This window comes from Leopardus geoffroyi, chromosome B3 (assembly GCF_018350155.1).
Source record: "Leopardus geoffroyi isolate Oge1 chromosome B3, O.geoffroyi_Oge1_pat1.0, whole genome shotgun sequence".
Taxonomy (NCBI): domain Eukaryota; kingdom Metazoa; phylum Chordata; class Mammalia; order Carnivora; family Felidae; genus Leopardus; species Leopardus geoffroyi.
Window position 1 is genome coordinate 55386590 of NC_059337.1, and position 17405 is coordinate 55403994.

At 43.3% G+C, this 17405-nt stretch overlaps 1 protein-coding gene across 2 annotated transcripts in view; it reads left to right on the plus strand.

Moving 5' to 3' along the window:
* The first annotated feature begins 2526 nt into the window (after positions 1–2526).
* FBN1 (fibrillin 1) overlaps positions 2527–17405 on the plus strand; it is a 232220-nt gene continuing 217341 nt past the window's right edge. The window contains exons 1-2 of one of the 2 annotated variants that reach the window (XM_045449811.1): positions 2527–2694; positions 3327–3671. In XM_045449811.1, coding sequence (XP_045305767.1) covers positions 3508–3671 — 164 coding nt within the window. In that variant the 5' untranslated portion in view covers positions 2527–2694; positions 3327–3507. The remainder of the gene's footprint in view (positions 2695–3326; positions 3672–17405) is intronic. The other variant, XM_045449810.1, reaches the window with a different exon arrangement.

A 17405-nucleotide genomic window follows, 5' to 3' on the forward strand; every position in this document is an offset into this window, starting at 1 on the left:
AAGGCAAGGGCGCTTGGATGGCTCAGTAGGTTGAGTGTCCAAGTTCGGCTCAGGTCATGATCTCAGTTTGTGGGTTCAAGCCCCATGTCGGGCTCAGTGCTGACAGCTCTGCTTCGGATTCTGTGTCTCCCTCTCTCTCTCTGCCCCTCCTCTACTCTTCTTTCTCTCCCTTTCAGAAATAAACATTTCTCTCTCTCTCAGTCAATAAACATTAAAAAATTTTTTTAAAGAAGGGCAAAGGCAAGAAGCAAGCTTTAATGTAAATCTCTCCCTCAGAGGTGAAACTCTGGAAGGCATTTTGGGGTTGAGTTAGGAGTACATAATAGAAATGTTCAGAAATGTTGGAAAGGAGCCTGCAGGGCACCAGGGTTTGCTCTTTGTTTTGTGGGCAAAAGCCTTAGAAAAGCCTGTGTTCAGTTGCTGCTGTACAACATGTCACTAAGCACAAGATTGTAAGAGAGATTACAGTGTCTCACATGTTGCTGGAGTGCAGGGAAAGCAGGCAGAGTTTCCAGATTCTCCAGAGGGTGCAAAACAGTTCAGAGCATTGTGGGCCCTTCCTGGATCTCCAACAGCCCTGCTTCTCTGAGCCATGGTTCCTCTGCACAGATGCTTTTTCCAGTCTGAAAAACTCCCCTACCTTTCCCTACCTAGGGAGCTTTTAAAAAATGCCCACGTTAAGTCTCCATTCTCGGCTATTTAGGCAGAACCTCCTGGGGCTGGGTCATGGTGTCAGATTTATTTTAAGGTCTCAGGTCATTCTACTGTATAGCCAGGGTTGAGAGCTACTACCGTAAGTCGAGTTATGTGTTTCGCCTTAACCTCATTTCCTCAGGAAAGCTTTCCCTGTTCAGTCTCAACCTAGGTGAAGTACCTCTGTTATATATCCTCCAAGCAAGCATCCAGTATTTCTTCCTCATTGCATTTAACAATTGGGTCATTATTTTTTCAAGCTAAGTTTCCCTGTAGACTCTGCTTTGTGAGGGAAAATAAAACAAAACAAACATTTCTGCCTTGCTCACCAAGAAGCCAGGTTCAATCATGCACCAATTGGTACATAGCTGGTGCTCAGTAAATACATCTTGGATGAATGATATCCTCTACTCAATCAAGGATGTGTGACCAAGCCTCCAATTCATTATCTATGAGAAGTTTTACAGGTGAGACTTTAAAGTAGACCACATACTTCTAAGAGGACTATGACTTCAAATGGACTCATATTTTTGACAGTTTCACTGTTTTCGTCTTTAAGTGCACTTGCCATCGCCATTATAATTCTGCGTGGTCAACATTATTATTTCCATCTTACAATCGGAAAGTAGTTAAATAACTTGCCCAGGTCCTTGTACCCTATTATCTAGGCACCAACAGTTGCGAATAAGGAAAGCCCCCTTCAACAAGGTTCCTGTTTGTGCTGAGTTCTTTTTTTTCTGGCTTGACAGCTGTGGCTGCTACATGGGGATTTTCTGGGGTCTCCAGTTCCAGCCGCCAGGGCCCACAGTGCGATTTCCTGCCTTTCGAAGCCTTTATAATGTACAGGGAACACTGGGCCTTATCTATATAAGGATGCTGTAAATACTGTATTCTCCAAAGTCACTGTGCCTTGCTCGTCCTGGAAAGGCAGCCGTGTGTGTGTGTGTGTGTGTGTGTGTGTGTGTGTGTGTGTGTCTGGGGAGGTGAGCTAGGATTGTCTAGGAGAAGCCCAATCTTAGCTGTGGGCTGGGCAGGAGGACCATTCCTTTACCACCCCCATCCCAAATCTCAGCTTGCAACATTCACAGGCCTCGGAATCAGAGGACTCGCACTCAGACACTTGGAGCATCTTGGATTCATCCTGCGTGCCTTGAAGTGAGCCTCAGAAGAGCTGCCTCGAGTGGGCTCTCGACGGCCAGGGGGCATGTGCCAGCGGCGGCGAACCCTTCCACGCCCGCACACCAGCCCGTGCAGCTCCCTGTGCTGCGGCCCCGCGACGCGCCCTGCCCTAGCCTCCCGGACTCGGGTCTCCGCTGCGCGCCCGGCCAGAGAGGAGCAGTGAGGCGGCGCCGGGGAGGCGCGGGCAGCCAGGACGCGTCTCCTCTCGCGCCGGGGTCGCCGGGGCCTCCGGTGCCGCCGTCTCCAACGCGCGTTCTTGGTGCAGGTGGCACAGCTTTCCGCGCCGGCCGGGCTTCCCAGATCACGGGAGAGGCTAATCTCGGGTCTAGACCTCCCAGCGGCAGAGAGGGCTAAACCGCTACTCCACTTCTTGCCATCCCCCCAGCTCCTCACCCCAAAACGAAAAATCCCAGGCCGGGCAGAACCTGATCACCTCTGTCTCCTCCCAGCTGCGCTAATCCTGCGAGCGAGCGAGGGAGGCCCCCGCGCCGAGGCGGTGGCTGGCAAAGGGGAGTGGAAAGGGAGGATGGATGGGGCCGAGGGGTGGGGTGGCGATGAGGGGGATGTAGGAGGGGGTGTCATTTTCTTTTTCTTTCTTTTTTTTAAAAAAGTATTTCTCTCGCGAGAAACCGCTGCGCAGACGATACTTGAAGAGGTGGGGAAAGGAGGGGGCCGCGGGAGCCGCGGCAGAGACTGTGGGTGCCACAGGCGGACAGGCGGCCACAGCTGGGACAGCTGCGGGCGGAGCGGGGCAGCGGCTGCCGCGGGCAGGACAGAGGAACAGCCGCCGCCGCCTCGGGAGCCGGAGCCGCCGCTTCTCCAGTGGGTGCAGCCAGGGTCCCGACAGGGGTCGGGCGGCCACCGGGGGCTGGAGCTGCAGCCACGGAGGCTTTTGCGTTTGCGCCGCGCCGAGGGCAGGGACAGGGACTGGGTGAGGGGCTGTCCCGGAACGTCCACAGCTGGCGCCGGCCCTCCCCTGCCTGACAGCTTCCTGGCCCGGGGCTCCCGGTGCCGGGCTCCGCGTCAGATGCTCGGGGGGCGGTGGCAGCGCCCGGAGCCGGCCAGGGACGGCGCGGCGGGTTTCCAGCCCCGCGGCTTGGCGAAGAGGGCAGTCAGGGAAGTTGGGGCGTTCAAGCGCGCATCGCGCGCCTTTCGTGCCATTAAAAAAAAATAAACCCAGCGAGCCGGCTCCGGGGTTTCGAACCGCTCGGGACATGGGTGCTCTGAGGCGCGCTTTTCAGGCGGCGTCCAGGAGGCCGAGAGGCTGGCTGGAGCCGCGGCCGGCGGGGGCCTGGGCTTGTCGGCCAGCTGTGGACCAAACGGTCTTCACTTACCCAAAGTAACTGCGCCACGCTCAGGCGGCGCGCGGGCTGGGCTCGGGAATGGGGACCCCAAGGCTTCAGCATCCCGATGCCCTGAACGTCTCCCCCGCCTCGGCGATTTGTCTGTTGCAGCTGGCAGGGGCCGCCTGAAGTGGGAGCAGCGCCTGGAGAAGGCGGGAGGAGCCCGGCCCGGGGGACGGGCGGCGGGAGAGCGGGACCCCGGCGGCGCGGCGCGCTTTAGGGCGCAGCGGCGGCCGCGGATCGAGCCCCGGGCGCGGCGAGAGGCTGCGGGAGCCGGCGGCCGCGCGGCATCATGCGGCGAGGAGGGCTGCTGGAGGTCGTCCTGGGATTTACCGTGCTCTTAGCGTCCTACACGAGCCATGGGGCCGACGCCAATTTGGAGGCTGGGAACGTGAAGGAAACCAGAGCGAGCCGGGCCAAGAGAAGAGGCGGCGGAGGACACGACGCGCTTAAAGGGTAATGGAACGGGCCAGCTCCTTTGGCGTGGGTCTCCCCTCCCTCTTCTCCCGAGTATCACGATCCAGAGGGAACGGACAGGGCCGATTCTTGACACTGTAAAGATCCTTGAGAAGATCTCCTGGGGCTACCTTAGAAGTGCAGGGGGTGTCCGGCCCTCGCCCAGTTCGAGGCTAAACCGCTTTGCTGCAACGCTTTAAAGATTGCTGCCCCAGAGGAGATGTCATGGTGAAAAGGAATCTTGGGCCATTGTCGAGGCCGATTTTTGGAGGCGAGAAGGGTTTTTTGAGGAAGAAGGGGAGGAGCCGCCACTGAGAGGCGAGGAGAAGCCCATTCCTTTCCCTTCAGGCCAATTCCGGTTGTGTTCAGGGCAAAGTGCTGGCCTCGTGGGCACCTTTGCAGATGCTCTTTTGGTGAGGGGGCAAGGAGGGGAAGGGATTCTAATGACAGGCAGAGAAGACACAGTCAATGGTTGGTTCTCCACCGAGTTATGCTTATGAAAATTACGGACTGAATTTTCTGGTTGATACTGCCTTTGTGATGTCTGCACTGGAAGCAGAGCAGGGCAACTTTTTTGAGAACTTGGGTTCTTTTGGGTTCTCACGGCTCTTCATTTCATTGGGGGAAGTCATGCTTATGTGGACGGCCTTAAACGGGTGTTTTTAACCGGTGATGTATGTGCGATGTACATGGAATTGAGCATTTCCCGGGCTTCCTAAAGTCCCTATTACAGGAAATGTTTCAGCAGGAAGTATTTACACTAGGCAGGTTGATGGTATAAGGACTGTCAGTTCCCTGAATTGAAGAAGGGTGGGAATATATTTCCCTTAAAATTGTTCAGATTGAACGAAAAATCTGTCCTTGTGAGATTGTTTAAATTCAAGCCCCCATAGAAGTAGTAGGATAAACTGTAAATTTTATCTCCTTGGAGGAGTCTGTGAAATGACCCCAGACAGTATGCACATACAGAGGTTCTTTTGATTCTCATTGTTGCTTCTTTTTGAGTAACTCTGTAGCTTGATTATATGATCCCGAGTCATCAGGTGATGGTGTCCAATCTGATATGCGGCTGAACGTTTCCTTTATTCCTTTTTGTTATGGGATATTTTAATGAGATATATGTAATAAAATTTGTGTTTGTATGGCCTAGGTGCAGGAAGAAAAAAGTGCAGTAAACTGAATGGACCAGTTTTTGAGTCTTGGTCTAGACCAGGGCCAAGGTGATTGCCAGGGCCAAGCACTTCGGCTGCGGTAAAATATGCACGATTTTCTGGCCCCGGGAAATAGTTATGATTAATTTAGTTCCATCTTGGCCTTTGTGGAAAATAAATCCAGGATTCCAACAGTGCTGGAAAGGAAATTTGCTTATCATGTTAAGCCTGATTCTGATTAGACAGCAGACATTCATTGCTGTGCAAGGCCCATGGCAAGTTCAACACATGGACTAAAACTCTGATTTTCATATGTTCTCAAAAGGACCTGATTTAGTCTAGTATTTTTCCTTAAAAAAAAAAAAACACTCTGCTATATATATTATCATAATAGCTCAGCTCGATGGCATTGCTCCTATAGGAAGAAAGGAAGTGGGGTTTAAATTTGTGGATGAAAGTCTGCAGGGAGACATCAGGCCCAGCCAGACATTTGTCTCATCTCTGTGCTAACACCAACCAGCCTGTTTCCTTGGGAGGCACAAACTCAATGTGAAAACAGAAACTGAGCTTTACTTTGTTGCTTAACAGAATGTCCATAGATTTACTCATACTGCCACTTACTTCTCTTGGGTTTTCCTTTTTTTTTTTTTTTTTTTTTTTTTTACAATTACAGGGCAACTCCTCTCTGTGTTCTTCATAGTATTTGGTTACTAACATAGATGTTACTCTATTGCAAGCTATTCATAGAGCCTTCCTAAAAACATGTTATTAATAGAACAGTGATTATGAGTGTGCCTCCTTCTCATGTTATCTATAAGACTTTACATAAAGATTTGAAAAATAATTATAGTTAACATTTGCTGTGTAATATATCATACTAATATAAAGGTTTTTATTTTTAGGCTTCTCATGTTATCTATAAGGTTGTATAGGTATATATAGATATATAGATAGATATATAGATATATGGGGAGGTAAAAAAGTAATAATTTAAAAGGATTTACAGTTAAAAGTCTTTCCCTCTTACCTCTCAGACACCATTTTTGTAAAACTATTATAGGCATATATATGCATATTGAGATATATATTTTTATACACGTACATACATATACGTATATGTATACTGTGTATCCTATTTAATACATGCCATATACTGTATATACTGTTCTGAACCTTGCTCACTTCTATATATCTTTAGTGCCTCCATCTGTTAATTCATATGGATCTACCTTGTGCCTTCTCTTGGTGCAAAGAATACCATACATGGCTGGAACAGTTCCCTAATGATGGCTCTCTGGATTATATTATTCTTTTTTTTTTTTTTTTTGCTATTCCCAAATTCTCCTACATGCCTATGTGTGTACATGTGTAAATTTATATGTGGTATAAGTTAATAAAAGTAGAACTTCTGGAGAAAAGGTTTTCCCGTAGATTTTAAATAAGTACCAATTCTGCGTTTAAATTTGAATAGCATTTAAAAGGTATTTTCTCTGCTTATGGCTCTTAGTCTCCCATGAATAAGTCTTTTAACCATGCCCTGCTGTATAAATCATCAGGAAAAGCATTTGTGGGTAACGTTTTTCCAGTTATTGCTTAAAATTTCTATTTTTTGCTAGTTAAAATATTGCCAGCTTCAAAACTAACCTCTTTGACTGCAGTAAAACCTGTTGACCATTTTGATGGAAATGCACAATTTCTGAAGTGAAAGTGATTTGTAACCCCAAGTCTGCCTGATGCCCAGTTGGTGGCAGCAACTTTCAGCACCTCACTAATATTTCCTCTGGTTAAAATGTGCTTTAAACTCACCAGTGTCCACTGTGCACTCATCTCGTCTCTTCCACCAGTACCTCCTTGTCTTTCTTGGATGTGACAGGTGACTACGGAATTTGCCTTGGTCATCTTCTTGGGATATGTATCCCTTTCCTGTTCGCACCCCGCCTCACAGACTGGGGATGTGCCTAACTTTTCCCCTTAAAGACTGTAGTTCTAGCTTGTCTTCTTCTCTTCCATCCTGTTGCAGGTGTTTGTGTGTGTGTGTGTGTGTGTGTGTGTGTGTGTGTGTGTGTTTTCCCCTTCCCACTGGGCAACAGAAGTTGTTCCACAGTGGAAATTTAAGCATCCTCAAGTTTCTTCCCAGCTTTCGCTGTGTTTTCTTAGACGAAATTGCCAATTTCTGTTTTTACAGGAAATCCTTTTTTTATGGAATGAGTGTGGTCCCCATTCACTCTGCAAAAATCACATTTTTCTCTATTTTGAAAGGAGAATTTTGGAAGCTTCAAAAATGTTTTCAAATAATACATGTATAGTAGTTTTCCTTTGACTGGGGCACTGCTTAACATGTGTGAAGCGACTTTATGAGAAACAATAAAATCCTAGATTTATTGTTCGAATTTCAGTTCACAAGAATGTTTCTCAGCTGAATTCTTAACTTCTGTGATTAGGCCAAATGTGTGGGAGACTATTTGATTTAAAAAAACACACAGCTCTACTTGAATAGCAGTAGTTAGGAACCATTTATCCTAATAAATAAATATTTATATGTTATATATAATGCATATATATTATATATAATATATTATCATATTTATAGATTTATATTATAATATATTGTATTATAATATATATTATTATGTTATGTGTTACATATAATAAATATTATTAATATTGCCTTTTGCTTTAGCTCTCAAATAAGGAAATATTGCAGTTTCCTGTCAAAGGGGAAAAAAGTCTTTAGAGTGAAACCCATTTTTCCCAAATCTGATAAGACAGATTGAGAATTTCTATCCTTGTTGCCTGGTTTATAAGTGTATGACACTGGGTGTATTTCACATAATTTGTCCCCTATTGCGTACTTTTTTTGTCTTTGTTTGTTTATTTTTTCCAGAGGTCTTGTTACCAGAAAAATCCACACGGGACAGTTGGTACACAGGGTAGGTTATGTGCTGGCAAACTCCAAGGGATTAATTACACTGAAGTCTGTTATGCAAATAAAGAACTTTAACAGGGGACACAAAGTTCTGTAGACTTTATAAAGTCCATTTACTTTACAAAGACGACTTTAAGACTTCATCTGAAGTCAGGTAGGCTAATAATATGGGGAAAAGACTCCTGCAGTGGTATGGTTTGTCTTTGTATTTATTGAAAAGGTTAAGCTAAAACATTGCAATACCTTTAAAAAAAAGATATTTTTAAATAGAAGTTTTTAGCAACTCCACATTTTAAATTAGAAGATGGACACAAAATACTGATTTATGTTATGACTCATTTTGTAGCATTTAAGACATAGAGGTTGTTTACAAAAATGCGTAAGTTGTTGGTATTGCGTGTTAACTAAAACATATATCAGCCTACCGTGAGATGAGGTCCAGGCTGATGGAAAAGGAAGTGCAGACATCCCTCCAAGCTTATTAGGAATTCTAAAGATCATTGAAATATTCCTTTGTTGTCTTGTGTGGCTGATGATTAAAAAGATTATATTTTTAGGCCAATGACGCTTATCAAGCAAAATACTGAACAGATTATTAGGGTATTTACCCAGACTTTGTTTGCTTTTCCCTTCAATAAACCAAACAACCAATTTGTGAAGTTTAACCTTTGTTTTTGATATGAATATAAGATTTCAAATATTTTTTGGAAATAGAAGGAAACTATATTAACAATTTCTTTGCATCTAGAAACCAGTCCCACAAATGGGCCCTACTGATGCAACTTAGAATTTTTTTCCATGAAATTTTTTTTTAAGAAGGCTGAAATCAGGCCGGAGTTATATGGCAGCCGTTGTTAAGTTTCATTTTCCCATCAGATTATAAAATCATCAAAGGCAGGACTCCTATCATAAGATTTTAACACTAACTGATCATTAGATGGGATTTCAAAGAGTTCATTAATTCAGGAAGCCTTGATTGAAGGCCAGCCTGAATTTAGCTCTGTGGAATGCAGAGACATCCAGCCTGTAGCCTGCAGGAGCTTCATATTTGGTAGGAAAATTCAAATCCATTATGGGAAGGACCAGGAGTCAGTGGGAAGGTAGCAGAGGGCATGGGGGGTAGGATTAAGTAAAAACAAATAACAGCAGGATGCCTGGGTAGCTCAGTTGGTTAACCATCCAACTCTTGATTTTGGCTCAGGTCATGATCGTATGATCCATGAGATCGAGCCTCGCATCAGGCTCTGTGCTGACAGTGCGGAGCCTGCTTGGGATTCTGTCTCTCCCTCCTTCTGCCACTGCCCCCCACAAAATAAATAAATAAATAACACCTTAAAAAACCCAGAAATAACAACAGCAATTATAGCACTAGTAGGTGACTTCTAGATGACATTTATGTCCCAGGCGCTGCTCTCAGTGTTTTCCATCTGATAACTCATTTGATGCTCACAGCATTTCTGTTGGATGGGTCCTTTTATTAGCTTTTATGGCTTGAGAGCCGAGGCACACAAAGGTTAAATTTTAAGGACAAATTCTTAATATTAAGTTTTCTTTCTCCATTAATTTTAGTTATGGTTTTGGTTTTTCATTCCACTGATCAAAAATGTAGGACTAAGACTTTGGTAAAATTCCACTTAAAATTCCTAATATTCTTCGTGCTAGTTCACACATCCCAAGTATATTTAATAATACACTAAAATTTGTCAAACAAGAAACTTTCCCTAACATTTCTACAAAGACACTAATAAAACACAGAAGGAATAGAATGTCAGAGTTGGTGAGGTCTTTAGACGCACATATATTTTAGTATTATATTAATTTATATTAATATATTATATTATATTATATTATATTATATTATATTATATTATACCTTGAACTTTTACTAAGGGTGGTAGGTAACCATCACAGGTACTGTCCTGCATTGCCCATGGTTCTGAATGGGACACGTTCCTCATGATGTCATTCAGAATCTTTTGTTCTCATGTCCTATGTGAAAAATTTGTCAGAATAGAGTTGGAAGAGATGTTTCTCTTTTCAGTGGAAACTGTAATGTGTGTTAAGTTTTTTACCAACATGATAAATTATTTAATTTTTTATGTTTCGTTTTTTACCATGGTTGCCTTTAAGCTCAAAGCCATTAATATAATGTAATTTTTACAGGAGATTGCAGTAATAATGGTAAATATTAGCAAGCTCTGGTATATCACTGAGGTTTGCACTTTACATACATTAATTCATTTAATGTATAACTTCTTTATGAGAAAGATTATACCTGCTTGCCCATTTAATAGATGAGGAGACTGAGGGATACAGAGTTTCAGTAATTCCTCTGGGGACATAAACTAGTAAGAGACGGAGTTGGGAAATCTGGCCTCACAGTCAGTGCTCTTAACCAGTGTATTTTACTGCTTCTCAATTATAATAAATCTTATACCTGGTAAGTTTATTTCTTTCTCCCATACTCTTGATACTTTCCTTTCCCCAGAATCTTCCCTATCATTGCTGTGGGAGAGACTCAGCATCTAATGAAGGCAAATGCAGTCATATGCCAAGGGAAGCATCACTGTGGGAATAGGATTCATCAGAAAAGACTTCACTGTGAAAGTCGGTAGGGGTTGGCAAACAGTGACCCAAGCCCTGTTTGTGTAAATGAGATTTTATTGAAACAAAGCCGTGCCCATTTGTTTGTATATCATCGACGTCTGTTTTCCTGATGCAGCTGCAGAGTGGAGTAGTTACGACAATGTGTGGCTGGCAAAACTAAATTATTTGCGACTTGGTCCTTTACAGAAAAAATTTGCCGACCTCTCGTCTATGTGATAAACAAGTGACTGTCTACTAGGACTGAGAACTTCTGGAAGGCAGAGTTCTTGTTTGTTTTCTTTATCACTAGGGATACTGAGGAGCTGGGTATGTGGTTAGTGTTCAATAGACAATTTTTGACTGACCAGTTTTGATTGACTGGTAAGGTAAATTACATACATTAGAGCTTGGAGGAAATAGAGGAGAGAAATAAGGAAAAAAGTTGAGTGAGAAAGCTATGAAGGGAACGTGTGAAGGGACTGAGGGACATCGAGTATAGTTGGGCAGGGATTGCATTGCACACCTTCGAGGGGAACACTTCATAGTGTAGCCCAGGAACGTAGTGCCCCCTGGATTTGTGCAGTATGCAACTACCTGTGCTTGTCCGTAGATGGTGACACCGTCAGGAGTGGGAGAGGGACTAAAGGGCACAAAACGTTACTATCTGATTGCTGTGAAAGGTGAGGATGGTGAACTAGTATGGGATTCTAAGATGGGAGCGTGATGAGATCTTTGCTGCGCTGGTGGATGTGTGAAAGGTGTGTGGCTTAGAGGTAGGGAGGCCAGAGTCAGGGGGACTAGGAGACTAGTAGAGGGGTCAGGGTGAGAGTGATTGATGGCCTGAGCAGTGGAGGTGGGGGAAGAGAAGGCTCATGTGACGTTCTAGAAGTAGCATGAGCAGTACTTGGCCACTTGGTTGGTCAGGAGGAGAGGCAAAGGGGAGGACACACCTAGGGTGCCCCCACCTCCATGCGCCTTAAAACTTACTATACATAAAAACGATATAGCACCGTTAATAAAAAACTAAAGAGAAACAAACCATCCCTAGTTCCTCTACTATAAGGAAACAAGCTAGTTTCATTTGTGAGTGTTTTGATTTTCTTATTGCTATGTAACAAGTTACCCCAAACTTAGTGGCTTAAAACAACAACAATTTTATTATTTCTTATGATTCTGCAGGCCAGGAATTTGGACAGGGCACAGTGGGGAATCTTGTTTCTGCTTCCCACAGTGTCTGATGGGGCTGGAGTGAGCGAGATGACTTCTTCACGTGTATTTCTGGTTCTGTAGACTGGAGCCTGCAGTACTGTTTACTTTGGTGTGGTTAATCTAAGGACAGAGGAGGGGAATAAAGGAAGCAAAGAGCCACTTGTCAGGCTCTGCTGGGTGCTTTCCAAGTTTTAAAGCTCTCCTCTGAGGCCTCCTGCCTGGGCCTGTCCCTGGGGATGGAGCCACTGAGTGTGCTTTTTCAAATGGAGAAACTAAGCGCCAGGTGAAGTTATCAGGCCTTGCTCAGGGTTAAGTGTCTATTGCGCCTGGATGTTGAACAATAACCTTTTGACCTCTGGTCACATGCTTTAGCCCCACGAGTTGACTACGGAGCTGACTTCAATGACTGAGGGCTAGCTGGAGGGGCTCAGATGTGTTATCTGTGTTGGCTAGGTTCGTCAGTTCTCTTCCGTATGGTCTCAGATTGTCTCCTTCTCCACGTGGCCTCTCCACATAGACTCTCCAGCAGCACAGCCACACTTTTCACAGTGTACCTCAGGATTCCAAGAGCACAAAAATGGAAGCTACCAGACTTTCTTCAAACTTCGCCTGGACTGGCATGACCTGGAAATCCATGCAAGTCACAGGCCTCATCCAGACTCAAGGGCGTGGACTAATAAGCCCTACCTCTTGATGTGTGCACCAGCATGTGTCTGCAGAGGGGGGAGGAATGTGGGGAGACATCTTTGGATACTAGCTACCACAGTAGGGATTAGGTTTTTGAGAAGGTGATCGGATGTTTTAACTCTAACTTGATCAAGTCCCATTGACTTACTTCTCCATTGGAGATACTGCATTGTATTTTGCTGCTGTAACTTCGAATGAAAAATGCTACATGAACAATGTATCTTCATGATCTGTTAGCTTAATGTTAAGGACATTGTTCTTAGCTTGCCCACACTTCTGCATTTAAAGAACTCATGCAACCCAGGAATAAGATTACAGTTCCTCTTCAACTGGCAAATTTTGTTTTTTCAGATATGAGAATTAACAGACTCCTAAAGTTTCCCCCTCTTTTCCTTTAGCTTTTAAGACAGGGACAAATTTAATGCGTGATCACTTTAATTTATTAACTTAGGTATTTTGTGTATTTTGCCTTCCTTCTGTATGAGAGTTTGCTTTCAGCTTCTGTTAGTAGCTTCCTTTTCTTATATCTGTTGGTGTAATTTGCCTCAGAAACATTTTTGGGGGAATCAGGGATTATAACTGACCAATAAAAATAGATATGCAATTGCCAATAGTTGGTATTATAGTGAACTGAACTCTGTTATTTCTGTCGTAAATGGAGTAGTCACACCGTTAATAAAATAAAATTAACATGAGGAGTACTGTCAAATTTGGATTGTAGATCTGCTGCTCTATTATATTGAATCCTAGTTTTTATTTCTTGAGACTTTACCACTTTCTCAAGTGTTTTTTTTTTTTTGTTGTTGTTGTTGAAATTATCACTGAGTCTATTTATTCAGCCCTTCCGAGCGGAAGGGAGAGAGGAAAATTCCCTATCTCCACCATTCCCAGCCGAAGATGTATTCCAGACGGTAAGCAGGCTCCGAGTTAGGAGAGCTGCTCCCTGAGACAAGTGATTTGGTTCAGTGTTTTGTTGAAGGGTTGTGAATTCCTAGACCATCAGTCATACTTACATTCAAATATAAGTATCCAAACACATCTAAGTCCAAATATAGTACAACCATTTTATGATGTTAGTGTTGGGATACAGGATTTATGTGGGCCCTATGGACACATTATGTCTGCTGTTAAGTTCGTGGTTTTGAACTGAAGTATAGGAATATCTCTATTAATCAAGGGAATGTATTCCAGAGACAGGGTTTGTTTTCTTTTGTTTTTCTGTTTCTTCTCCTTTGCCTCCTTCCTCTTTTTTCTTCTTTATCATCAACAGTTTCTCCTTCTTTTCTTCATCCTCCTCCTCCTTCTTCCTTTCTTCCTCCTCCATCATCATCATCATCATCATCATCATCATCATCATCAATCATCACCATCTCATCTCATCTTCCTTTTCCTCTCTTTGCAGGTAACTTCAGAAGCTGAGCTATAAATAGAAATGATAGAGATATTAAATAAGGGTTAAAACATTCAGAAAAATAAATTCTAAGTAAAATTTAAAATTTTTACTTGGCAGTCTTGGGATGTTTGAAAAGAAAAAGCAGAGATAACGATTTTGTTAGGAGAGGGAAGGAGAAGGATTAAAGGAGGTGGGAGGTGACAATTGGGAGAAAATTCTAGGGTGGAGAGTGCTATCAGCCAGGCATCTGGGCTGGACAGAGCAGGTGCTGCATTCTTACAGGTATGAATGACAGCCCCCTCATTCCAGGTGACCTGTGGCCTTAACTAGCCTCCTCAGGGGACTGAGGGCTTCTGGACGAGCTAGACCATAAAAAGAAAGACACTTGGATGTCAGAAAAGATCCCTGCAAAAACTTTAGAGGGATTCAGTGGAAAAGCAGGTTAAACCATCATGTATGATGAACTTCTGTGTATGGTGCCATGTAAAGTTTGGTGCATCCCCCTTTTCCTATGGATAGTGGTTTATTGTTCACCATTTCTCCTACCCATTGGTACTAATTTATAAGATTGTATAATCAGAGTCTAATAGGTTGGTGCCTTTGATGGGTAACTTTTAAAGACTCTTCTTATTTGAAAGGTTTTTTTTTTTTTTTTGGCATAGTTAATTATGACTCAGATCTTCCTTTATAGTCAGACCATCTCTCTTTACAAAAATACTATAACTTAGTGTCATAGTGGGACCAAGTCTAGAAACTTACAGATGCTGAAACCAAAGCCCAGAGAAAGTTCATTAAAAAGTGCTCAAGGTACTTATTTTCTTCCGTACTTCCTAGGTGTGGAAGCTGAGCCACACAGTGGCAAGAGAAATTTAAGTAGAAGTATACTGTTGGGTACAAGATTATACCTCCTCTTTGTCTTCATATCTTAGAAAGGGTGATTGGTGTCTTGAAGTCCTCACCTGTGCTTCAAATAAGCACACTTCCTGCACTATGTAGGCAAGGACATTTGCCTTGTTCTTGTTTATTTGGCCTTAGGCAGTGCCATCAGCCTCTCAGTGGTCAATCCTGATGGGAAGGTGGGCACTAGAAATTTAGCTCTTCAGTGTTACCTTGCAGTCAACAGAAGCCTCCATACTAGGCATGGTTGAGTAGGATGCGGCTTTCCATTGGGGTAGTGGCCAGTGAGAGCAGCCAGGTAGGGGGTGGGAGAATAAGAAGGGGGAGCCTTCTCTGGGAATCTGAAGAGCAGCACCACCTCCTACCACCAGCACCCCACTCACACTTGAAACTGGCAATTAGAATGTCAAATGTCCTGGGACAGGCCATAGCAACTTTAGGTCTGTAAGCTCTGACTCTTATCTTCTAACTTGCCTGACTCAGTTGTCTAAACTACTCATTTATACTTTACATTATATTAAGAAACATGCAGATGAAGAAACACAAATCTTAAATTCTTGTTCTTTCTTCTGTATCATCTATCCCAATAATTTTAGAACATCTGCCTAAGCCAAGTGACAACTATTTTTGAGCGTTAACTGCATTTGAACGAGACCTAATGTTTAACTCTCCGAATGAACACCCCATCTCAAGTCTGTTGATATTATAGTCTTTGCAATGGTTCTAGGCAGAACTACATCTGGAGTATCTTTCTCTCCTCTTACTGATGGGGTTAATGTCTAAGGCGATGTGGGCAAGTGCTTTACAAGGAGGGACTTGATATGCAACGTTCAAGTCGACAAATAGTTTTTAATCTATCATGGACTGCTGCTGCTTCACACCCCAGAGTTTAGGCCACTGACCTCAAGTTTGCAAATTTTATATCCCATTACCACCCTGTGAGCTCTATACTCCCTAGGGCCACATCGTTGATGTTTTAGCTGGAATCTGAGAAAGTGTCTGAACATTTCCTGAAGAGTTGGCTAGAAGTGATTTGGCAGCTCAGTCATGAAAACCCGGAGCTAGTGGCTGGGGTATACGTTATAATTACCTCACACTGTTTCCTATTTGAGCCTGGTTGTGGGTAGCTGGGTACAGTGGGATTGCTTGTGAGACTGTATTTTAAAGGAGCGCGGAGTCATTTTCAATGAACGCTAATAACCATTGGCCATGTTTTTAGGGAGGCGTGGAAGTGTGGACATAGACATGCCTGGAGGCAAATCCTGGCTCCACCACCTACTAGTAAAGAACCCCAGACAAGTGGCTTGATCTACTTGACTCTCAATTTCTTCACTTGTAAAATGAGATTATAATGCTCACCTTTCTGGGTTGTTCTAACATTCAGGGAGATAATACCCTTCAAGTTCCTAGTATAGTATTTTATGTGTTTCACTATGGTGATGAGGATGATTATAATGCTGTTATGGAGGGGTTGGAGTCATACAAAGAGGCTGGATTTTTATGGCCAAAGCCAAAAGTTAAACAACCATTGGTATCTGGAGACCACAGTCTCAACTTTCTCATTTTGGAACCGATTACTTCAGAAGGAAAGGGGGCAAACTTGAACTTCAAACATTTTGAAAATATCATTTTAATGGAAATTCACTTTGCCTCTGGAGGTCTGGTTATACCTAAAGACAGTGTGCTGATAAGGTTTTGATTTTTAAATTTCCCTTACCCTCAAATTGTGTTACCGTTATTGGGAAATAAACTTAACTGAGTGTGATCTCTTATTCATACGGCCCCCTCAACTCCTCCAGAGAAGTTTGTATTTTTTTATTGGTAGCTCTGGTGAACAGGCCTTGTCTCCTTCCTGTTGGTCATTTCTTTTGGCACCGCTCCTGTCACGTGCCCATCACTGTGGCCAAAGAAATGGGGCACTCGGGGGCCAGGCCTGAGTCATGTGGAATGGGTTCAAAGAAGTAAAGGGGTACTAGGTGGTAAACACAGTATCTGCACCCAAACTGAGAAAGCTCCCTTTCCATACACCCAGAACTCCCTCAACTCACTCTGTCATTACTGTTCCCTCTGGGTGCTTTGTGGGCAGACCATCTTACGTGATTTGGGGCCAGGCTGACTCAGATTGGCCACCTCTGAGAGGAGCCATGGCCTTTGCTGTCCAAGTGAGCGTTCCCTTCCCTTGGCTTCAGGCCCTGCAGCAACATAATGCTCATTCAGTACAAAGGATTCTTATTTGTTGTTGTTTTTCTTCCGAGTGCAATTTCTCTTGAGAAACTGAAAATCTTGTTTTTCATTTTCTTTTAATGATTTACACTTTGATTCTAATGAGAGTCGACCTTTAAGAGATATTAAACTACTAAGCATCTGGGAACGTGTAATAAAAGCATACATTATTTTAATTTAGGCAATGCTTTGGTAGAGTTCCTATACCCTGCACCCTAACATACCAACCTCTGGTTAACTGATTGGCAATAAAGCCTAGGAAGTTGTGGTTGCTTCGTTTTCATTCACAGGCTGTAGAAATAAGAGCGCTTTCAATAAGGAATAGTTTAAACAGATAACAGTTATTTTTCTGTTTGCCATTAAAAATGCTCAAATTACCTAATCTCTCTCATCTCTTTGGGGTAAATCGCCCTGTCACCAATACAATCAAAGTTTATAAGAAAACAAAAATATAAAAACAAACAACCAACCAGGTATCTTCTCTGCTTTACTCACTTCCCAGGAAAAAAATAAACCCTAAATAACAAAATAAACTTTTCTTTTTAACCTTTTGAAAACCTTTCAGGAATCTTACAAGAATGTGCAAGCCATTTTTCTTTTCCTCCTTTCTTTCTTTCTTTCTTTCTTTCTTTCTTTCTTTCTTTCTTTCTTTCTTTCTTTCT